The 24,663-nt window shown below is 31.0% G+C and overlaps 2 protein-coding genes across 9 annotated transcripts in view; one reads left to right on the forward strand and one right to left on the reverse strand.

Moving 5' to 3' along the window:
• Window positions 1-5,411: 5,411 nt before the first annotated feature.
• On the reverse strand, window positions 5,412-11,336 carry LOC112736591 (uncharacterized). 2 transcript variants are annotated; one of them, XM_025786118.3, is made up of 10 exons: window positions 11,144-11,336; window positions 10,911-10,972; window positions 10,097-10,469; window positions 8,906-8,965; window positions 8,497-8,745; window positions 8,323-8,399; window positions 7,613-7,689; window positions 6,268-6,400; window positions 5,970-6,176; window positions 5,412-5,865 (listed from the first exon to the last, which is right to left on the reverse strand). In XM_025786118.3, exons 2-9 carry the CDS (start codon window positions 10,920-10,922, stop codon window positions 6,021-6,023), a joined length of 1,137 nt encoding a protein of 378 aa, XP_025641903.1. In that variant the 5' UTR covers window positions 10,923-10,972; window positions 11,144-11,336; the 3' UTR covers window positions 5,412-5,865; window positions 5,970-6,020. The 2 variants fall into 2 exon arrangements, with proteins under 2 accessions (XP_025641903.1, XP_025641896.1); XM_025786111.3 differs by having other exon boundaries at window positions 8,873-8,965.
• An 8,382-nt stretch (window positions 11,337-19,718) lies between these two features.
• The window catches only part of LOC112736611 (uncharacterized), a 41,915-nt gene continuing 36,970 nt past the window's right edge, over window positions 19,719-24,663 (forward strand). For 3 of the 7 annotated variants that reach the window (XM_072214527.1, XM_072214539.1, XM_072214533.1), the window contains exons 1-3: window positions 19,784-19,983; window positions 20,982-21,040; window positions 21,960-22,056. The gene's annotated coding sequence lies outside the window, so the exon portion shown is untranslated. Of the gene's footprint in view, window positions 19,984-20,981; window positions 21,041-21,959; window positions 22,057-24,663 lie in introns of all 7 variants that reach the window. The other 4 variants (XM_072214541.1, XM_072214550.1, XM_025786165.3 and 1 more) reach the window with 2 other exon arrangements.

Below are 24,663 nucleotides of genomic sequence, written 5' to 3' on the forward strand. Positions count from 1 at the left end.
TCCTTTATTTATAGGTTTTGTTGACGGTGGACAGTTACAAATGTTAAGATTTTAGTGGGTTGGCCGTTTGGGTAAATCAGAAAAAGATTTCATAAAGAGCAGAAATTAAATGGCTAATTTTTGTGTTATAAACATCCAGGATGTGTTATGTTTAATTATAGAAAATTGGTGTATTTTTTATAAATATAGAGATAAATATTTTTTAAAATCAAAATTTGTAAATTGGAGGTTTAAATTTGTTTGGAATATAAAACTTAAGATCCAATTTATAGTAAAAAGGAAAACTGAATTTCAAATTTGTGGGTAGAAATATTTTTTTTTTTTGGTTATATGGCAAAACAAACGATGTAGAAAGATTTAATTTGTATGTTTAAAATATTTTTTAATAAAGGGTTAGATTTATATATTTAAATATTTTAAAATAATAAAAAATTAATCATCAGATTTTTATATTTAAAAAAAATAAAAATAAAAAGTCTAACCCTTATATTTGTGATATCTACAAAAAAAAATACATTTTACATTGTTAAAAAACATCATTAAAATCACAATACTAAAATTAAAAAGAGAAATTAAATTAAACAAAAAAAATCAATTATCAATAAATATCAAATAGTATCATTATGAAATTCGTTTATAGCTTGAAGTTAGTTTTGATACCGTTTTTCTTTAACTGTTTTTTTTAAACATAGTTTGATTATATACAATTAATAAAAGTATCTTTATTCAATCATTCACTATATAATTTTCTTGCAATACTTTAACACCTTTTTATCTCTGTGTGTCATTTATTAACCAATAAAACTTAGTTTACATTGAAAAAAAAAATAAATCTGAAACTAAAAATTCAATCAGTAATGTATCTTGATAGATTAGGAAGACTTAGACCGTCTCCAGCAAGCAACTCATCTCAGTCTTTATTTATGGTTTATTTGTCATAAAAAATAACTCCACATTAAATTTTATATCATAAATAGTAAATAAAAATTTAAAGTACCTCTCTCTTCTCTATTAGAAAGAACTAACTTTAATTTCTGTTGTGGTTCTATTTAATTAATTAATTAATTAAAATACTTAAAATTAATATAATTAACTTTTTCAATAATATTTTAAATTTATAAATTTAAAAAAAATTCACTATTAAAAGATATTAATATTAAATAAATTCATACATAACAATAATACACAATATATAATTCAAAATTATACTAATTTGTAAAATTATTTAATACAAAGAAAAACATAATTAAGCTCTATAGTTGATGACAAGCATTGTGAAATTGTCATATGTGTTCAATCAAGTCCTCTTTCAGTTGTCTATGCTACTGCTTATTTCGAAATTTGGCATTTTTTTGGAGAAATTGATGGTATGGTACAAAATCTTCCTCTCCCAGCTGAGGTTGTGATAAGTCATTTTCGACATCATCATACTCTAAGCCTTGAGCAAAATTTCCTGCATAAGTGTCTCTTTCATCCTCAATAGTCATATTATGCAATATAATCAAGCTCTCATTATGTTGGCAAGCTTCTTCTTTTTCCAAAAGCGAGTTGGACCATATATAATTGCAAAGCGTGCTTGCAACACTTCGAATGCTCGCTCCACATCTTTATTTTGCCCTTCTTGGTATTGTGCAAATAACTTGCGTTTCTCCCCTTGTGACTTTGAGATTGATTTGACAAATATGGTCCATTCAGGATAAATACCATCTGCTAAATAGAATCTCATAATATAATTATTACCATTAATAGTATAATTTACCTCTGGAGCACGGTCATTTAGAATATCATCGAACACTAGAGAACGATCTAACATGTTGATATTGTTATTTGAACCAGAAACTCCAAAGAACGCATGTCATATCCAAAGGTCTGAAGATGCTACAACCTCAAGTATTATGGTTGCAACCCCACGATAACCACTCATGTACATATCTTTCCATGTCTTTGGACAATTTTTTCATTGCCAATGTATGCAGTCAATGCTACCCAACATGCCAGGAAAGCCACGACCCTCCGCCATTTGTAGCAGGCGTCGTACATCATTTGGATTTGGTTTTCGCAAATATTCATCCTCGAACACCGAAATGACACCTTCAACAAATTTTTCCAAGCATTCAATTGTAGTGCTCTCGCCTATGCGCACATAATCATCAACAACATCAGCTGCTATGCCATATGCTAACATCCGTATCGCAGCGGTACATTTTTGGAGTGGTGACAAGCCTCTTCTTCCAACTGCATCAACCCTCTGTTGGAAATACGGATAGACGTTTGAGAGAGCGTCTACTATCCGAAGGAACACATGTCTTCTCATTCGAAATCTCCGTCGAAAAATATCAGCATTATACACCGGTTCATCTGCAAAGTAATTTTGAAAAAGGCGATCATGTCCTGCTTCTCGATCTCTGTTGATCCATCTACGAGAAGTTGGAATAGAGCTTCTGAATCTTTGAATAAACACTCGTCGATCCAATTATCTATGAGTGTGTTATCTTGCCGTCTTCTTTTGCCATATCATCAAAATTTCTAGCCATATCTTGAAATGTAATTTTTAGTACTCTTTCGAGGTGAGAAACAAGAGTTGAAATGGAGTTGCAGAGTTATTAATAGTTGATATTTATAAGTGTGTCTGCAACAAGTACCTATTTCTCAACGGCTAGTTTACAACGGCTACTTAACGGATAGTTTTGCAACGGCTACTTAACGGCTAGTTTTGCAACGGCTACTTAACGGTCACTTTCATGACAATAACGGCACAATAATATTGACTAATTTAAAAAGTTACATAAAAATGAATAAAATAGATTACATCACATACCAGTAATACACAATAAAAATAAGAACATACTACGTAACTCTACGAACACAAGGAATTATTAAGTAAACCACTTCGCGATTATTTTTTCACATGCAATCTCATGAAGAGCTCGTCGTTTTTCACTCATTGTAGACGTGTCAGCATTAAGTATTTGCATATCCATTTTCCTTTCCCTTTCCTTAGCCATCCTTTCCATTTCCCTTTCTTTTGCATTTATCTCCATTGCTTTAATATACCTCTGAGTTTGTAATTCTTGTTCTTTCATTGCCGCTTGAATTTTTAATTCTTGTTTTTTCATTGCCGCTTGAATTTGTAACTCCTTCTCCTTCATTGCCATAACTTTTGCTCTATGTGCCATCTCCTCTTCTCTTTCTTTTTCCCTATCCATTAGTTCCTTTTCTCTAACATTTTTAATATCTTCTATGAGAGATAATTTTTTAACAATCGATGATTTTTTTTTTGCTAAGATCTTCAGACATTTGTGCCTTTTTCTTACCTTTTTGCTTGCTCTTCTTTGATCCTTGTGGACGAATGGGAGAGTCCACACCGAGTTCGTTTGCCAACGGTGTATCTGGGTTTGATGAGGATGAGTATGCACTGAATTGAGTTGGAAACGACAGAAATGTTGGAGTAACATTTCTGACAGAGAGGTTAAATATGGAAGAAAATGGAAAATGTGGTGTTTGTGAATTTTGATTTTGTGGTTGGAATATAGGAAATTGATTATTGTAAGGAGCTTGAAAATTGAAATTAGGAAGATTTTGTGGATTTGGATTTTGAAACATATTTGGTAGTGTGAAGTTTTGATTTGGAACTTGAGAGTTTGAGGTTTGAGATTGTTGGATATTTGGAGTTTGAGAAAAGTTTTGTAAATAATTGAAAAAAGAGTTGAGTTGGTTTGGATCCATTTTTTCGAACAAAAAATAATATCAGCAGAACTTTGATTTCGTAAACTTGGAAGAAGATGAAGAAGAATAGAAGAAAGTGTGAGAATAGAAGTGTATGTAAGTGGTATATATAGAATAATAAAATATTAATTTATTAATAATAACGGTAACATAGTAATGGCTAGTTTCCAGCGGCTAATTTTGTAACGGCTAATTTTTCAACGGCTAATTTTAATAATGTAGTTAGTATTTTAAATTTTAAAAATAAAAATTATTTAATAAATTAATTATGATTTAATTATTTAATTATGTAAGTATTAGCATTTTAATTATTTAATCTAACTAATTATTATAATTATTAACAAATTAATTATATTTAATGATTTAATTAATTATTATTTAAATAATTAATATAAATTATTAATTAAATAGAAATATAATTATTTATTATAATTATTACTAATTTAATTATTATTTAATTATTTAATATAATTATTTAATTATTTCAAATTTCATATAATTATTTATTTTTAATGGTTACAACGAGTCTCTTTAAACATAAACTTTCTCTTCTTGAATAATGTGTTGAGACTTAATAATGATTTGCTCCAACGGTAAATCCCCAAAGTGTAAGAAAAAGTTGAATGAACCAGCCGTTGGAGGTGCTCTTAGATTAAGAGGGTCTGGCTGGTCTTGTTCTTTTGTGTTTTTCGCTGTTTCTTTGTCTTGTTAGTTGTCTGATTTCTCTTGTTCATTGGGTCGGTCCTTGACCCCGCTCTCTTCACTAAAAATTTTTTTTCTCTTTTTCAAATTTAAACTATGCAATCTAACTATACATACCAGATATAAATAATATGGTTTGAATTTGCTAGATTTCATGTCCAAAACTAAATCAAAACCCAAACTCAAATTACAGTTGATAGTAGTCTAATACACTATCATTATCATGATCATTTATTAGATGTTTCCAATACGGTTTAAAACAAATTTAAAGACATCATTCTAACCAAAATTATATGATTTATTATATTTATACCAGATCCTTTATTTAATTATTAAATTTGGTCTAAATTTAGGATTAGATTGAATTAGATTCCTTCAATATCCAATCAATTTCAAATAATTTATACTATCTTCACCATATGAAAAAAATAAAAACTCATCTTCTGTGTTAGGTAGTTATAAAACATAATTAAAATTGAATTCATAGTTGAAATAATGTATTGAAAGTTGAACTATTGTGATTACACTACATAAATTAACTAAAATAATTTCATGATCTTAATAAATAATAAGATTAAAATATCAAATCTTCAGGATTAGTTAGTTATAAAACAATTAAAATTGAATTCATAGCTCAAATAACGTAATGAGAGAGAATATAGGCCAACATAAAAATAAAAAAATTAGTCTAACTCAGTTTAGATTTGAACATGACCAATTGTCTAGCTTAAATATAATATACAAACTCCATATCAATATGACAATATGGGAATTACAGGTTGTTTGCCTCGAACAAAAAGTTACTTTGTTTCAATGACTTCAATACATGCCATCCATCTCAATTCTAATTTCTGAACTTCAACCTAAGACATCAAAGCCCCAGACCCAACATTTAACAACTATAACGACCACCATGTGCTAATGCAAAAAAAAAAAAAAAAAAAATTGCCATAATGATAATGAGTGTTTGAAGAGAAAATTAATTCAGGGGAAATGGAATGTTCTAACTAGGGGTAAAACGATTCACATACCTATGTCAACAATCTTATGAAATACCAATTGATATAAATAGTTGCCCTAAATAGTTATTTACAAACAAACTCGAGATTGATTTCAACCACGGCCAATATTTCTGGTGAAATAAAATAAACCTTAAGCATGCTCCAAATTATTCAACTAACAGACTATTGGTTACTTCTCCGTATGTATCAAATATTGTTCCAAGTATTATTTAGCCAAGCGAGGTGCAACTTTTGGAATGGCTCATGTCTCAGTGTGAACACCGAAGTGAACAAAGAGGTCACTTGCTGAAGCTGAAATTCTTCAATTGTTTGCAGCATAGCACTCTTTCATCCTATACAAGGTCCAATAGAGGGCATCTGAAAACTATACGCAGACCAGTAAAACCAGCTGCACTTCAGATCGGTTGTGAAAACCCTGCACGAGAAAATAAACAAAGCAAAGTACTTGTAAGACTAAGAAATAAAGCCATTGTGAATGCACACTCAATATTGGTGACAAAGATGAGAAGAGATGCTAACCTTGTAAGTTGAACATAAATGTGTTTGTCTATAATTCTGAATTTCCAAGGATCATTTGTTGGAATACAAAGTTTCCTCAATCCTCCTAATTACTACACTCAGACTGGCACCACTTTCCAATGCTTTAACGGCAGCTCGGTGCGCAGCTCTGTGCCACTTGAGCAAATTATAAGATTGCAAAACCGACCATCTTGCTTGATTAGACATCTGCTCAAGGCAAGAACATTAAGGCTAAAATTTCAGTATCATGTATGAACATATACCATCAGAACACGTCAATTGTGCACTGTGGAGATACCTCAGCTATAGATAATGGGGGCTCCAAAAGAAGACAGATGTTTCTGAATAGGTTTTCATCATTTTCTCCCCCCTCTGCCTCACCATAAACAAGAGCTTCAGCTGCAATGCCAGCAAAAAGTACCATGCAGTACCTAAACCACGAATTACATACTACATTAGTAACACATGAATCCTTAGTGAAAAAGAGAAAGTCGAGAAAACAGAAAATGTGCATGACGGGAAAGGATCAGCTCAAAAGTTTCCAGACAATCAAATTTTTCTGCTTAGTATCTTGTCAAAGTAGAGCCAGTTCTTGAGAAGGAAAATTTGTTCTTGGACACACAGATATTGACCAGGACTGGAATCATAAGAGTGAACATTTTAGCAACTATGTGTGTATGTCTATAAGATATATAACAGGTTGATAACTAAATCCAGAGTTACTAACAAAATCAACTTAACTTTCTTATTACAGTTTGTGGAACAAAAATGCTCTTTGAACACCAAAAACCAGTCATCATGTATTTGCGTATATTTACATGCATTATTTTACACACTTCTAATCTGTATTTCCTATTCCAACACATATATATAGGCTCTGCGTTTCATGAAGGATGGAATATTCTAAGAAAATCTTCGTTTTTCTTTTTTCTTTTTCCTTTCAGCGACAACTGTTAGTAGGGATATAATTGAAAATTTGTATCCAATATAGAAAAATACTTACAAACTTTTAAATTTTAAGAACATAATTGAAAATTTGGTGAAGTTATAGAAATTTATACAATAATTAAACCTAGTTTGGAGGATTAACAGAATCAGACACCTCCCTCTCATATCAAAAAGAGATATCAACCTTTAAAACGAAAGATAAAAGAAAGATGTTTTATAGATTCATGAGCAAATATAACAATACCAAATTCGTTTAATGTTATGTAACTCAATGAAAAACAGACAAAGTAAATCCTTCCTAACTTATATACCATTAAATCATACGAATAACTCATCTGTACTGCTTAGGACAGCCTCACAAACATAATAGAGATACAAGGGACACTACATATTAAATTTTAATAAAGAAAATGGATACAGAAAGCATTCATGGTATCATAAATTAATTCTTAGTATAGTATCATGTATACACTCCAACCTTACCAACTTTCCATTTCTCATAATAAAAAAATATTACGTAAATTTTTAATATAGACCAACACTTGTGAGATTTTTCTTTTAAATTTTCATAGAAAAAATAAATAAAAAGAGCCTTGTTCATGCTATTCCCCACTATATTAGAAACAAAATAAAATACTTGTCAAATTGAATACATAAATAAGTGCCATTAGGGTCTGGTATAAAGGTATATTCACCTGTCAAAAGCTGTGCCCTCAAGTCGGCCTTCAGCGAGATCGCTGGCAACCTTCTCATCCCAAAACTGAGTCCCTGCCTAAAAAAATACGAATTTACTGCAACTAAACCTATGTTAATACTTAACGGAAAAACTATTATATGGAAAGCATATTGATATGAGGGGGAAAAAAAAAAGAAAAAACAAGGATCAATAGAATCTATATTTGTATCAAATCAGTTGGAAAAGCCTTTGTTGTTGTTCTAAGTATACAAGTGCAAGCTACTATAAATAATCCATTATTGTCTTACTGATGACATTGCTATATGACCACTGAACGTCATTTTACTTACAAAACAAGTATACACTCTAACATGAAGTGGTTATCTTTCATTTTTTTACAAACTTTGTTCAAAAGTGTGTGTTGCATCACGAGAAGTGGTTAACAAGGAATTTCATTCTACGTCAAAGCGCATTTAAGGCAGTTAAAATTTATATCATCAAATTGATCAAGGGCAAACGGACAGTAATGAGGGGAAGGAGAAAATAACATAGAAGAAGAAAGGACGAATATATAGAGGAGGGATGAGAGACAGGAAAACAAAGATAGCACCAAGTATTTTACTCAAAAGCAAGAACACATCAGACATAAATAATATACTATGATGCCACAAAAGTAAACTGTTAGAAGCAACAAAATGTTGCATGATGAATAAAGGAGGAAAAAGATACCTGTCCTTGAATGCCCATTTGCATTGCAACTATTGGATCTAAAATTACTCCTCGAATTGGGCAACCCATCAGATATGCTTAAATTTCATTAGAGATGAACCTTGTAAGACGTCATGCACAAAGAATATGTGCAGTATTTAACATCTAAAGCCCATGAAAAACAACAGAATCTACCTGTTAGGAGATGTCCTGCTTCATGAATGAGAATACGCCGTCGATATGGTGGCCAGTAACTTGAGATTTGAGCTAAACAAGTACCACCAAGGAATGCAGAATCTGCAAAGGCTAGACCTAATATAACTGCAAGGTTGGGCCTGAGGTCAATACCTTGTGAAATGAGAAAGGACACTCCACCAAGAAAAGCAACCAAGGCAGTGCTTGAACTAGGCGAAAGACCCCACTTCTTTGGAGCAAGTTTAGTCACTGTACAAAAAACAAAGCAAGGGAGAACTATATCGTATAGCCATTTTTTTTCCAGCTGTATATAACTGTGAATAAGTAATCTTCATTTCTCTATAACATGACTGAAACAGGACATTGAGCAATTTACAGCTGTGAGAACTTATCCTGTTCATATGCACACCTTCCAAGCCAGTTGAAGAGCTCAAGACATCTGGTGTTATGTTCCTTGGACCCTCCAAAACTGTAGAAGATGAAAACCGAAAAGGAAGTTAAGGAAAAGTCTGAGAAATTCTAACAATTCTAAGCATAAGCTTTACCAAAGTTTACACCATCATCATAACAATAGTGATTATGAAACAACTAACAAGAGAACAAACCATGTAAAATAAACATCAAACTTGGTAAAATTAAAAAAAAAATGCCTGTGTAGCAGGAAAAGCTTGCTTTGATTCATTTATAGAATAAGAATTCCAGTCTCATTAGAAGCGAAACTTTGAATACATCATATATGTGAAAGAGTTAGCACACTCAACAGAACAATGCTGAGGAAATCCGAAAAAGTACAACTTATAAATGGCAATTCATACTTTACGGTAATCTAAAATTTGACAAATAAAAGGAAAAATCTATGGTGGTACCAAATAACAGCATTAGTTACTGTACACACATCAAACAAATTTAAGGTTTTGCACTTCAAACTCCCAAAAGCCTTCTACTACCAAACTCTTGACACACATATTCGAAAGGTGAATAAATAAATGAGATTAATTTTGATGCACTTTATGTAATTAGATTCATGCATTTAGGCAAATATTCAAAAAGTGAGTTTGAACATAGTTACTTTTAATGATAAAACAATACACAATTAGATATCTATCTAGAAATCATCTGCACTTACACTTTCAGTATAAAATCCTAACAAACTATTCATTTGTTTAGGATATATAATCTATAAGAAAAAGGAAAGGATGTCATTGATGCTATGATCCAAATGCAAAGCTAACAGAGTTGCTTATGTACTGCATATTTTCTGTACATAATATAAATAGAATAATACTACACATCCAAGTTTTTTTGTTAACTAAGGCTAACCAAGTTGGTCTAAGATAATAAAAATCAATTATGACTAGCATTATTCCAAGTCTTATTGTTCAACTTGGTTGGACTTGGTTTATAAAAGAATTTGGATGTGTAGCATTACTCATGTAAATATATATAAAATCAGCTTAAAGTGTAGCCTAAGAGCCTATTAATTTTGAACAACTCAAAGATCAAAAGAACAAAACAACTTTTTCCCCCTTCTCAATTTTGATATTATCATATATGAAAAACTGTAAATAAAAATGAAACTTAAAGAAAAATAAAAACTTACCAATGTTCCTGCATTTTCCGAAATTGGGCAAGAAACCCCGATCCTTGAGGAACCTGTACGCATTGGCAACAAGCTTCATGTCATCAGCATTCAAGCATGTGTCAAGCACCTCCCAATCCTTTTGCGGCCCAAACAACTCCAACTCGCGGAACCGGGACTGAGTAGACTCAGTGATTGAAGCATCGCTTGATGGCTCAATTGGGTTTTGAGCCTCGAGAGTTTTGAGGAACTTGAGGGCTCCGGCAAGGTCCTTCCGCTTCACGGCCTCCTCGTACTCTCCCCATTCTCGGAAGGCCCCTCGTGGCCAGCAAGTGTGGGAGCGTTCGCGAGGTGGTGGAGGGAAAGTGAGGGAAAATGGACGGAGAGTGGAAAACTAAGGAAGCAAGTCAAGGAGAGGATGAAAACATGAATTTAGGGGAAAATTTTGATACTTGATTTCAGGAAAATTTAATATCTATTGAATATGGTTCATCTGGGATAATTTTTCCGTTAGATCAGTTTGTATTCTTACTAATGACTCTCCTAGACATAAAAAATCCATGTACTTCTGTACCTACTTAATGATGATCAGAGCATAAAGGATGGTTAACAATACAATCAAAGGTTATTATCTCACTAAGTACAACTTGATCAAACAAATTAGAAGCATTTATATATAAATATAAATTAAAGCTTTAATTTCAAAAAGTAGAAAATAACAGCAGCATAGTTCACACAGTTAAAAATCCATAATCATGAATTCTGGAAATTTACATAATCATAACATAATTCAACCAAATAATAAACAAAAAACACCAAAAAACAATAGAAATACCTGCAGAGGCATATCCAATGGGGACTCGGTGCAGGAGCAGAGAACAAAGAGGAGTAGGAGATCTATGGAGGCCGGCGGAGAGTGAATAATGCATATGGCAGATTAAATTCAATAATTTGGAATGAAAATAAAGCAAACGCAGAAAAAATAGGAACAATAAAAACGAAAATGGAAGCTAACAAAACAAACAAAAAGAGAATTGGAAAAAAATGGCTGCGGAACATGTTGGTTACCTCTACACAACGGAACGAAGAGAGGGTAGGGATGGCGGTACGAAGAGAGAAGAGGCCACCGTGCGGGTGTACAAGTGTGACTGTGTGAGGGTCAGAGACTCAGAGTGGGTCTTGAGGACGCGCTGAGTGAATCCTAGGCCATGGCTAAGGGACTAAGGGAAAAAGAATCTAGTACGGTAATGCATGCTTATTCAAAAGTAATTAAAATATTATTTTATTATTTTACTAACCTTTTCATTGTAGAAGAGTTTAATTTATGGTTAAAACTCAGGTGCAGTTAACTTCACGTGAAGTTAATACGTGAGAGTCGTTAGATAATTTGATTGATTTAACTAAATTTTTATCTAACAACTCTCTTATATCAACTTTACGTAAAATTGACTTCACATGAATTTCCACTTTATTTAAGGAGTAATCCAGCAAAAATATCATTGAATTATAAAATTGGTAAAATAAATATTTTCTAAATTTTTTAACAATGCCATAAGATAATTTAATATGTGATAATATCTGTTAGTGTCTATAATGCCCGGATAAAAGATATGACACGATACAGAATACGTGAACATATAAATTTAAAATTTTTATAAAACACAGGAATATAAAATATAAAATTTTTTTAAGTAAATTATATTTTTGTATTTTATTGATATTAAAAAATAAATTAATTTTTTAATTATTTTTAATATTTTTATTTTAATAATATGTATTATTTCTAAATTCATTTCAAGAATAAATGTTAAGAATAATTATAAGAGTAAATAGCCAAATTGGTCCCGAAAGATAAGATAGCCCGATCTCCAAATTAGTCCCCGAAATAATACATTAATCAAGAATGTCTCCGAAAAATTTAAAATTGGTAACGTTAGTCCTTCTGTCTACCTTCTGTTAATTCCATCATTGACGTCGTTAACGGTTGCTTATGTGGCCGTCAGTGTGGCATATTAGCATGCCAACTTGGTGCAGAGTGGCTAGTGACAAGATATGTTTCACTATTTATGTCAAACTAGTCCTATGTCTGTAAACCCTAATCCCTTCTTCTTCTGAAATGCCATTGTTGCTGCAGCGTTAGATTGAATCTGCAGAGGCCGAAATTGTTGAGCAACTGCACGATGGGTAGCATAGGTGGGGTCGCAGTCGACAACTGTCGCAATCACACGGAAGCCATGCTTCGAGCTCGTCGCTGCGGTGGCGGAGGAAGAACACCGACCAAGTGTACTTTTGTGGGCTGAAGACAGTGATCAAGAAGTTTGGGACAAAAGAAAATCCAGATAGATTGCTCCATGCTTGTCCAAGATACAGGATGAATTATGAATATAGTCTTCTTGAAGCTTCTAATAATTTGCGTGGGATTTTGACATTTTTGTAACCTAATGTTTTATAGAAGGGCAGCCACTGCAATTACTTTAGGTGGGCTGAGGATGATGAGTATGAAGGATTAGAGCACTTAGGAGATGTTAAAACTGATGCAGAAATGGAGAATGATGTTGTTGTCTTGAACCATAACCTATCATGGAGAATGATGAGCTTAGAAGCCGAAGTTAGAGCACTTAGGATGCAACTGTATTTTGGATTAATAGTTGTAATTGTGATTTTTATGATTATGTGTATGTTCTTTAGTGGCAAGTGAAGCAGTTATTGTGAAAATGTGGATGTTGTAAACCTTTATTTTAATATGAACAAACTTATGAGTAAACCTGTAGATCTGCCATGTTCATGTTTTTTTACTATTAAAAAAGTTCTCTACATGCACCATTTTTATTGATCATAACATAATTTAAGCAAATCAAAAGAAATAGAATTAAAATTAACTGAACTAGGAATAGCATAACATCACCAATGGTGTACCAGTTTTCATTGTCTCAGATTCAAATAACAACATTGTTTTAACATGATAATAACACAAAAATAGAAGCTGATAGTCAAATACCAATATACCACAAAGGGCTATACAAAAAACAGGGCTATCCAATATACCACAACTACCACAGTGTTTACAAATAGCAAATTTTGGCCCTGACAAAATAACAGATACTAATTGCCCTATATTTCATGTCTTTAAGTCTTCAATTTATTCCATGTCTTTTTTTTCTGGGAGGTTTGAAACCCGGAGTTGGAACAAATGTCATGAAGCTAGCAAGCTTCTTGGCTGTTGCGGAACTGCTACCCTTGATCGTTTCAGCAGATACTGCAACTGGTCCTGGAGCAACAGGCTTTGGAGAGGCATTTCTCTTTGCCCTAGCCCTGGTGACATGGAATTTTGGAGGTCTTCCTCTACCTCTAGTCTGCATCAAACAGTTATCATCATTGTCTCAAACAAAAACAGATTGGCAATGAACTACAAACAGTGATATTCAGCAGATGCAAGTTACTAATGTTCAATTTAAAACTATTACTAAATACAAGATAACCTGAGTAACATTGGTTGAGGTCTGTGATTGTTGTGTCAGTGGAAGCTGAGCATCCTGACTAACATGAATTTCAGTCTGTTCATCTGGAGCAGCTGGTGCTACTGCAGGGAGTGTCTGAATAGACTGAGTGTCATTTACGTTTTTTGCTTCCGGATCAGGTGTAGCTTGTGGTGGTGGCACAACTGCAAGCTGCAATTGCATTAGCCTTGCCTTCTCTTGAGCATCGTCTTGCTTTTTCTTGCTGCAAGTTCTCTTGTTGTGGCCTACCTCTCCACAGTACATGCACCGAATTGGATTATACTTCCTTTTCATCTTTGTCTTCGTGCCAGTGGGTCCTTCAGCCTTGTCCTTCCTTCTCTTTGTTGTTGGTCTTCCAGGTTTAGGTTTTATTAAAGGTGGAACAGGTGCAGGAGAACCAGTTTTCTCCCATAGCTCTTGTCCCTTGACGGGATTCACATTGAATTAGTACGTTCTTCTGTACGCCTCCATAGTCAACCATTCGTGGCAATACTCCTCAGGCCTCTTATCAATTTTTATTGAATGGCGGATATTGCGTGCCTTGTAGGCATTCCTATAAATTTCACAAAAACAAATTTCATTCATTGAAGTACGAAATATGGTATGTATCTAAAACTAGAAATGAGTTAGGAGTTGAACCTGTCAACTGCCAAAACCTGCAGGAGCAAGTATAGTTACCCAAATCTACCACCATATTAGTTGGCCATCCTTGAACTTTGTACACGACCTCTTTGGCATCACCCGACTAGTGGGGAGCCCAGTTTCTGGATAATTTAGTAAGAGACTCTAGCCTACTTTGCTGAATCGGAGTAAGTATTCCTTGATAATTCATTAGCTTCAGTCTATTGTCAGTCATGCTCTTCATAACCATTCTTCGCACCTCATCTGCCAGGCTCAGAATAGGCTTTCCTCTTTCATGCTTGGTCTTTGCATTGAAGGATTCACAAGCGTTGTTGCATATGTTGTCTACCTTTGGCCTTTCACTGAAATAGGCTTTTGTCCAGGCTTCTTTCGGCCACTTGGCTAAATATTCCCAAGCTTGTTGATTAATCCTCTTGATTCTAGTTCTATTCCTTTCAAACTCAAATGGAGTCCTTGATCTTGCACACTCCTAGACCAAGTCTTTAAGCTCGATGCTACCCCACTGTTTAGAGAAGTTCCTCCACAAATGCCAGACATAAAATCTGTGTGGAACTGATGCCAGGAGTTCATCTCAGCATATGCCAGCTCCTTATAGTATTCCTTCACAAAAAACACGTTTAGAGTGTCTGCTTCTACACCCATTAATACTTCAGTGTTATCTAGTTCATAACACAGATATCCTGATTTATCTGTTTTGAACTTTCCACCATGGTGAAATACAAAGGTCATAGGGGGACCTTCCATCTGCAACCAAAACAGCAACACACACAACTATTGAAATTTTTTTCATAAACAGGCAAAGCAGATTCAACAACAACTACCAAAATAAAAATAAAACACACACATGCAGCTATACAGGGCACAAACATTGTTCTCAAAACTCGAAAAACAAAGTCATTCATGGATCACCAACAAAGCCCTAAGCATGAATATATTCTCCTAAACCCTAACATTACAACAGTAATAATGAATTTCCAACGATCATACAAGCACATTCATCAGAAGATAAAACCACAATCAATCTCAGAAAATAACAAAAAGAGAGGTAACCTACCTCTCACGCAAGGCGATAGAGTGCCCTTTTCGGTTGACCAAGGTTGTCAAAAATCGGTCACCTGCAACTCCAGCACAATGTCATCGTCGGTCTAGCCTGGTAGTCGCCATTCAATGCTTCGTCTTCGTGGAGGTAAGAACTAAGACGAAGGGATTACAGAGATTTTTCTTTTCAGAAGAAGAATGTAAATAGAGAGATGTAACAAAATAGGGATGAAAATTGAAGCGTTGTAAGGAGGAGTAAAGAAAACGACGCCGTTTAAAGTTTGGCTGATGTGTCACACTAATGGTCAGGTAAACAGATGTTCACGCTGTTACTCAAACATTTGACGGAAGGACTAACGCTACCAATTTTAAATTTTTTGGGGACATTCTTGATTAATTTATTTTTTCGAGGACTAATTTGGAGATTGGGTTATCTTTCGGGGACCAATTTAGCTATTTACTCATAATTATAACTATGCTAATACATAATAGTATTTAGGTGTAACTAAACATATTTATAAAAAATTATTTTTTATTAAGATACTGTTAAAATACAAAAGAAATATTAATAAGCATAGGTTTAATTACTCTGCAGGTCCCTATAGTTTCACCGAATTTTCAATTAGGTCCCTATACTTTTTTTCTTTTCAATTGGGTCCTTGTACGTTAATTTTTTTTTCAATTAAGTCCCTGTTAACATTTAACGTCACAAAAAACGTTAGTAAATTGTGAAATGACGTAATTACCCCTATCTTCCACCTATAAACACTCTATGTTTCTGACTTATCTGAGGTTTCTCTTCTTCTCTGTTTTTCATTTCCAGTTTTCATCTTCCACAAACTTATAACTCAAAGTCAAGGAACCTCTTTTGATAAAAAACTCAATTAACTATTAATTTAAATTTTTTATTTCAGTTTTGTACTTAGATATATTTAGTGTTTAATTTGTACAAAAAAAATTTGCATCATCATCAACATCGTTCAGACGTTCACAGTCCATACGCGAACCAAAACCAATCAAAGAGCAAAACCACCCAAACCATAAAAAGTTTCAAATCCACGCACCCAATTTAAAATCCACAACTTCAACCAAACACAACCATATACATCATACACCAATTGATATCCGGCTATCACTAATCCAGAAACAAAATACCTGAAACTGTTCACCACTACTTTATACCTAACCGCCATCAACCATCACTCAAACACAAACAGATCCTCAACCTTCATAAAAAAAAACAGAAGCAAATTTGAAAAAAAAAATTAGAACAGTTTTTTTTGTAGTAAATAAATCAATTCTTGATAAATAAAAAATGTGTTGACAAAAAAAAACCTTTTTTTTTCGCTGAGACAAAACCTCCATCAGCGGCGTCGTCTGTCTTTCTGCTCCGATCTCTCTTTACCAAAAGCTTTTTCTGCATGCAGCAGCACCACGGCCCTTCTCTCACTTCTCTGCGCCGCTCCTCTGACTTCTTGCTCTTAACACCACTCACCGCTGCCATTCTTCTTCTTCTTAGCCGCTTTAACCACCATCACCATCGTCTCTTTCTCTTTCTGAACAAAAATAAATAATAAATAAAAGAATTTACTGAGTTTAAAAAAAAAAGAACAAAATAAAATTTATTTTGTGACCAGAAGCTTGCATGCACAGCCGGCGTTGTCTCTGATTTCTTATTCTTCATCTATGCTGTTTGCCAGAAACAGAGCAGAAAATCTGCTTTCTTCTTCGTCACCTCTTCTTTCTTCTCACTATCATCCTCTGGATCGTCACTGTCACTATCACCGGCGAACTCCTCCTTACTCCTCGCCAGTGATCTGAGACTCTGCCGCTATCTCTGTCTCTTTCACCGGCGAAGTCTTCTTCTCAATCGCTAGTGACATCTCTCTTCTTCTTTGGGATAAAGTGAAAGAGGTGTTTTGGGTATTTTGAATAAATACATGTTTGTTCAGCTAACCACTCCAATTAAATAATAAGAATATTCGTTTTTAACCAAAAATATTCTGTTATCTTAAACGTTATACTCACAGCAGGGACTTAATTAAAAAAAAAATTAACGTATAGGGACCCATTGAAAAGAAAAAAAATATAGGAACCTAATTAAAAATTTGGTAAAATTATAGAGACCTATAGAATAATTAAACCTTTAAAATATGTGCAACACAGACATAACAAATCACAAATCAAAGAAGTATGTGCTTCATAAGCTAGTGTGGAAATGGTTAGGCCGAGCCAAGTATTTTTGTTTTGACAGAGATAAACTAATAAAGTAGAAAAGTTAAATAAAAGATAAATATAACGAAACAAATAGCCGCCTTTTATTTAAATAAAATAAATTAATTATTTATTTAAATAAATTATAATACATAATTTTATCGTTTTGTATATTTAGTTATATTTTTATTGACAAAAATAAAATTGTAAATTATATGGTTTATGTTAGTATTGCTAGCAAAAATAACAGAAGTTTTTGTCATTTTTGTTGTAATTACTAGCAAAAATAAATTAAATTCTTTTATATATTTTCTTGATTATTATCAGAAGAAATAAAAAAAGAAATTCATTTTCGCTGATAATGGTTGATTGAAAAAATATAAGAAAAAATTGATATATTTTTATTGACAATAACAACAAAAATGACAAAATAAATATTTTTTATTTTTTTGGCACAATCACCAAAAAACATAAAAATATAATTTTTGCAATCAAAAACAAAATTTAATACACAAAATAATAAATTTTTGTATTTCAATTTAAATTGATACATAAAAAAATTATTTAAATAAACAAAAACCAACAAATAACACTGTATAAGGTGCGGCGGGAGTTTTTATTTGGGCTAATCCAATCCATGTTAGCACGATGAGTTTTATCATTATATTTTGCTAATAGATTTGATTAAATCCTATAGTAATTTCTCTGATTTATTTTTATCAATTTAGTTCCTCGATCTCAATTGTACTATAATAATATTAGGATAAGAAAAGGGTTAGAAAATCAGTAAATTTTATAATTTTTAATTATTAATTAATTTATTAGTATTTTTAATAATATAAAATTATATCTAATAATATAAAATTAATTTTTTTATTAGTTAAATACAGACCAAATTTTAATAAAATTGTTGGTCCTAAATTTTTTTTAAAATAATTGAATCTGAAAAACTAAATTAAATTAGTACAAGTTTAGTCAATAGATATATTTTTGCCTTACTGAATTTGTTGCAGTCTGAGTCATAAGTTCTCACTGGATAACCCATTCCACTTCCTCCCTTAGCCATAAGATAATAACCCTAATATTTTGGTTCAACCAAACCAAATGAAAAGAAAAAAAATTAACCCAAGCCCGATTCACAGACTAGATAGAGTATGCTTTTTAAAAAATAATATAAAGTATAGTGTCCATTGCTAATTCAAAAATTGGTCATCGTTTACGTAAATGATTATTTAAAAAATACAGATATAATTAAATAATTATATAAAATATTTTATTTTATTAGTATATTAAAATTAAATTTTTAAAATAAAAAATGTCTTAAATTATAAAATTACTGACAAAAGTATTTTTTAATTTTTTTTAAAAACAAAAATACCTTTAAAATATTTCAAAAATACAACAAAAATACTTAACTGTTGAATATATATTCTTTAATAAAGACTTTAAAAACCACCTTTTAATGTAATTTTTTATAAACATGATTAGAAAAATAATATACTTTTATATTTAAATTTTGGTGATTTTACATTAAGTGTATATTTTTTATTTTTTTATAAATGGCCAAAAATATTTTTTTGAAAAAAATCTAAAGATTAAATTTTAGTCCTTTTTTATCAAAATATTTTCACAAAATTTCGAATCAAATGCACAAGTGGTCAAAAGTTATCTGTCGCTTATAAAAAAATTGTATAATTTGGTTATTTTTATTCCATTATAAAATATTTTGAAGATATTTTTATTGTCGACAAATACAGAAGATACTTCTGTCAATATTTTGATAATTTATAGATATTTTTGATAGTTTAATCTCTATTTTATTTTCTTTCTTTCTTTTTTTTTGAGTAAACTATAAAGACATTCTTAAAAAATTTATTTACTAGTAAAAATATCACTGAAAAATTAAATGACAAAAATATCCATCTTAAAAAATTTTAAATCATGAAAAAGTATCCCAACATAAAGTAAATACAAAATTTTTATGTCGGGATATTTAATTTTTGTCATAATTTGAAATTTATTGAGAAATTTTTATTGGTTAAATCTTTGAAAAGTATTTTACATTTTCTATATTAGTTTACTGTTCTTTTTTCTTTCTCTTTTTCAATTTTATTTTTGTTATTTATTTATATGATTTGATTTTATTAAGAGAAAATCATATAATATCACGAATTTGTAATTTCAAATTAATGAATAAAATAGGATTTGACTAGTAATGCTAGTATAATTACATGATGACAAATTACCTCACTATCATCATCATCACCACCAAGTCATTGTGTACATATAACAACAACCAATGAGTCCCCACTCCCACAGGGCACAGACCATCAACATAATTACTAATCAATAATTGAGCAGATACAATAATTCCTCACTTTTTCTGCACTAGTTTTGCTATAAACCTTAGGTTGTTATTCTCACTGCGCTGAAGTCATTGTTGGAACTTAATTGGAATTTGGGATGATTCCCTCTAGCCACTTTATCATTAGTAGGAGCTTCTAGCTGCTGATGGAGGTATGTTTCTCTATATATCTTGTGATCTTGTCTTTTCTATACTAATTAATCTCCAAAAAGGAGGATCGGAGCATGCATGGATTATTATACCGTTTCTTTCCAAAAAATGTTTACTTAATTTATTGTCTGTCACTCTGTCACCCTTGCTTTTGAGAAGGCCATGCATATATAATAAGAGAACAATCAACAAAATCGGCTATTAAAATTAGTCGTAAACATGAAATACATGTTGAAATATAAATATATATTAATGACTGATTTTAATAGCTGATTTTATTATATAAATAGCATATAGTATTTTTGTAAGAGAGTGTCGGAGTAGATATTAAATAGATTTATGCTGTAATTAGTGAGTTGATATTTAGAAAGCGAAAACAGAAGGATTTAAAGAACAAAATATTGAAAATAAACTATACTATACTTTTCAAATTCTTCTCCTTTTTCTTGCTGTGTTTGAAATTCTAACCTCTAAAAAATGTATAAAGACTAAAGAGAAAAGAGGGAGACATGCTTGTAGAAAGGAAACACTACTACTAAAAGAGTGACATAAGATGATAAGAAGGATTGATGAATAGAGTAAAATTAAAGAGGAGAGAAACCTAGATTCGTGTTGTTCTTTTATTGTCACTCAAAAAGATACTCTCTTACACTGTATATACACAAGCAAATCTAATGATAGAAAATTTAAAAAAAAAATGAAAAGGCTAATGACAAATTTTTTTAGTGAAAAAAAAAAGAAGAATTAATTAGTACTGATTCAAATAATATAAAATAAATATAAAAAAATATTAGTTCTTAATATTCCTTAAAGAAAAATTGTAGCTACTTTAAAACTTCTATTACGTACGATCTTTCACCTTTGTAGAACTGAGAAGAATTCTTGAACAATTCTGAAATTGTATTATTACCTCTCTGATTTTGTTCATGACTCATGAGCATAATTTCATATCTAATGGTTGAGTTCTGCTCATTTAATTTGCCTTGCTGATCCTCATCAGGTCCCAGGCAAACAACGAAATTGAAAGGAAGGAGAGAGATGAAGAAAATTGGAAAGAAGGTAGTAATTCTTTTAGTATTTGGTTGGAAGGATAAATGAGAGGGGAAATATTAACAAATAACAAGTTTGCTATATTTGGTATAGATAAGAATTTATTCAGTAAGTACATGCTAATCTGTAACTAAAGAAAATGACAATCCCAGTTATTCTGGTGAGAACATGTAAATAAATATTTAGAAATTGTATGTTAAAAATTGGATTAAAAAATATTTTTTTATTTAAAAAAAATTGTTATTAACAAAAAATTTATAAAAATTATATACTTAGTGTAAAATTTTTAAGTTTTAAGAATAAAATATCTTATTTTTTAATTATATTTGTAAAAAAATTATTAAAAATATGTTTTTTGAAAAAAATAATTAAAATAAAATAAATAAAATTTTTGAGATAAAAATAAAATATTTTAAATATTAAAAATAAAAGTAAGACTTAATCTAAATATTAGAATTTTACATTTTCTTTTGTAATTAACTAAAATTATTTCTCAAATAATGTTTACTAATAATAAATAGTAAAAAGATAACATGGGACCCTCGTTCAAACCTTTGTCACCCACAAAATTCATTTCTTTCTTTCAATAATGGCAGACGACTTTATTTTTTGTACCTTTAGCCACCTAATGACTTGAAGCTACTTCTCCACAAATTGGAGCCCACTTTTTTTATCTTTTTTTTTTTTCCAAATAAACTCAAAGGTAAGTTAATTCGCTAGAGTACCTAACTACGTATGAGAGTGTATATGTATTGCATCGCATGGCATCTAAACATGAGTCATGAGTGCTTATGAAGTTATGATACAAACAAGTCATAAAACAATCAAGAGAGGGTGCACGACATTGTTCATATATATATATATATCTTATCCTTTATCTTGTATATATAGTATCAAATTATCTTGACTTTTGTTTTATATTTCACAGATGGCTTACGAAGTTTAAGTCAACCTGCCGTAATTCAATTCAACTCGGTTTTGTGAATGTAGCGGTTTGTGATTGTGGTTCTGCTTTATTACAGATGGTAATTTTTTTTTCTTTTTCTATTCTATTTTTTACTTTTTATTTTTGTAATTAAGAAAATTGATAAAGTTAAACACCGATCCAAATTCCAAATCCAAATTAACAAACTCAGCGGATGACATATTCTAAATTTGCAAGCCAACGAACATATGTTTGAAATAGGTCACAGAAAACTTGAATTATTTATCTCAATTAGCAGCATCACTTGATGTGCATAATCTAAAGGCAATAGAACACAACCACAAAACTAGCGAAAGCCCGAAGGTAACTAAGTATAAAAGAATTCACAATGACTCGGCATTCAATTCTCAAATCCTTTTCTAGGGTGGGGTTTATTAGCCACTGCAAGCACTAACCGTGCAGTTTGAAAAACTGAACAAAGAAAAAGAAATTTGAGACCTTGTGCACGGTAACTTAGAAAAAAATGCTATATGTGTTTTAAAATTGAAAAAGTATATGGAACCAAGAGGTTATCAGCCAAAAACTAAACAAAATCACACTAATTTATATTAATAATTAATTTTAAATTTTTTAAATTTAAAATTTAAAAATTTAAAATTAATTAAATAAACCTAATTAAAACCTATAAAAGTCTTTCTCTTCTCTCTCACATTAACCTACCCACCTCCAACACACACACAAATCTCTCTTTCACCAATACTGTTGTGCTTCGTGGCGATGGGTGGGTTTGATTCTTATGCTTCTGTTAACAATACCATGCTCACGAATTATAGCAAGGAGGGATTCTTGTGTGAGGCGAAAAGGCTGTTTCATGATATGGGGCTTGGTGGGAGGGATGAAGTTTCTTGGAAATCAATGATTGTGGTGTGTGGGCAACACCGCGAGGGATCGGAAGGGATTGGAGGTTGACATGTTCATTGTGGCTAGTGTTTTGACTGCCTTTACTTTCCTCAAGGATTTGGCAGAGGATGCGGTTTCATGCTAAGATGATTAAGAATAGTAGGTTTCATAGGAATTCTCATGTAGGATGTGGTTTGATTGACTTGTACTCGAAGTGTGCAGGGGACATGTTAGAGTGCAGGATGGTGGACGATAGAGTTCCTATTTTGTATTCAATACACATGTTTGTAATTAGGGGTTTGTTGCAGATGTTGCTCTCTGTTTTAGAATATTAAGTGCCGTTTTGATGATTAAATAGATTGCAAACTACATAATTATAAAATTATAAAAAAACATTCATTTAATATGAAAAAAACATCATAATACTTAACAAAAGAAACATCTAATTATATTTTAGCAAAAATAATTAAATATCTATAAAATTTAAAAAAATATATGAAATTCTTAAAAAAATAGAGACATTCACATTTGCAATACAAAAAAATTCGAAAAGTATATAAAAGAACATTCATTTAGTATAAAAAAGAAACATTCTAATACTTAGCAGAAGAAACATCCATATATATTATCTCATATAAATTTTGGATTCACCCAAAAATATTTAGTTAATTTTTGGCTAATACCCTTTTGATTCCCTAGCATTGCTCTTTAAAATTTGGTCAACCTTTTAAGAAAGTTATTTACTTAAATATCTACTCTTACGATATTGATGGTTTAAAAAATTAAAGTTATTTATTTTTTATTTTTTTCTCTTCTAAAAACTGAATAAAAATTAATTTTTAAAAAATATCTAATTGCACTGATAACTTAATTATTGTGTAAATAGTTAAAATTTTAGAAAGGATAGGTGAGAAATGCGTTTGTGTATAGTAATAACCGAGTTATCTGTGTTGAAAAATACGTAAAGAAGAAAAAAATTTCTAATGATGCATAATAAATATTATTGTGCAACGTCACCTTAATAATAACCCTGAAGTTCGCCTATAATTAGGCTATGGATTTCTTCCATTTTTTTAGCAAGAGGGAAAGACAAGAAAGAAAACCATGAGAAAGATATAAAATTTTATATAAAATTGATGTGCATTTTTATCTCTGAATGGATAATGTCCAAAAATTATAAAATACAGGTTTATATGTCGAAAATATTTTTGGGGATAACATCTCTATTATTTTTTATAATAGAAATGGATACTCATTGGGAGAACATTACTCATTGGCAGAACATCACTATTTGTAAATCTTAAGCCTCTAAAAATATGGAAAGCATATTGTGTAATAAGTAACGTTGGGGATACAATAACACAAAATTACTTTATTTTACTTAACATCCATAATTTTATAATTTTATATATGTAATACCTATAATTACATAATTATTATATCTAAAATTATAAATTTATTTTTCAATAATTAAAGAATATAAAATAAACAAAAAAACTAATCCATGAAAAAAAAAGTTAAAAAAAACAAATGATGAGTCTTTATTGTTTTTCAAACTACGACGGCTAAATATTATACTGTATAATTATTCTAAATATAGTAGAATTTCTTTCGGAATTTCGACATGTGATTTTTAGTCGATTTTAGAGCTTTTCGCGTTAAATATTAATGAAAATTTTAGGATTGTACATGAATCCAATCAAATTGGATATGACCAAAATTTTGATAAGATTCTTATTAAATTTTACGGATCGGATCGTACTGATAAAAAAATCGAAAATGTACTAAAAAATTCTATTAGAAATAA

The sequence above is a fragment of the Arachis hypogaea genome, chromosome 2 (genome assembly GCF_003086295.3).
Source record: "Arachis hypogaea cultivar Tifrunner chromosome 2, arahy.Tifrunner.gnm2.J5K5, whole genome shotgun sequence".
Taxonomy (NCBI): domain Eukaryota; kingdom Viridiplantae; phylum Streptophyta; class Magnoliopsida; order Fabales; family Fabaceae; genus Arachis; species Arachis hypogaea.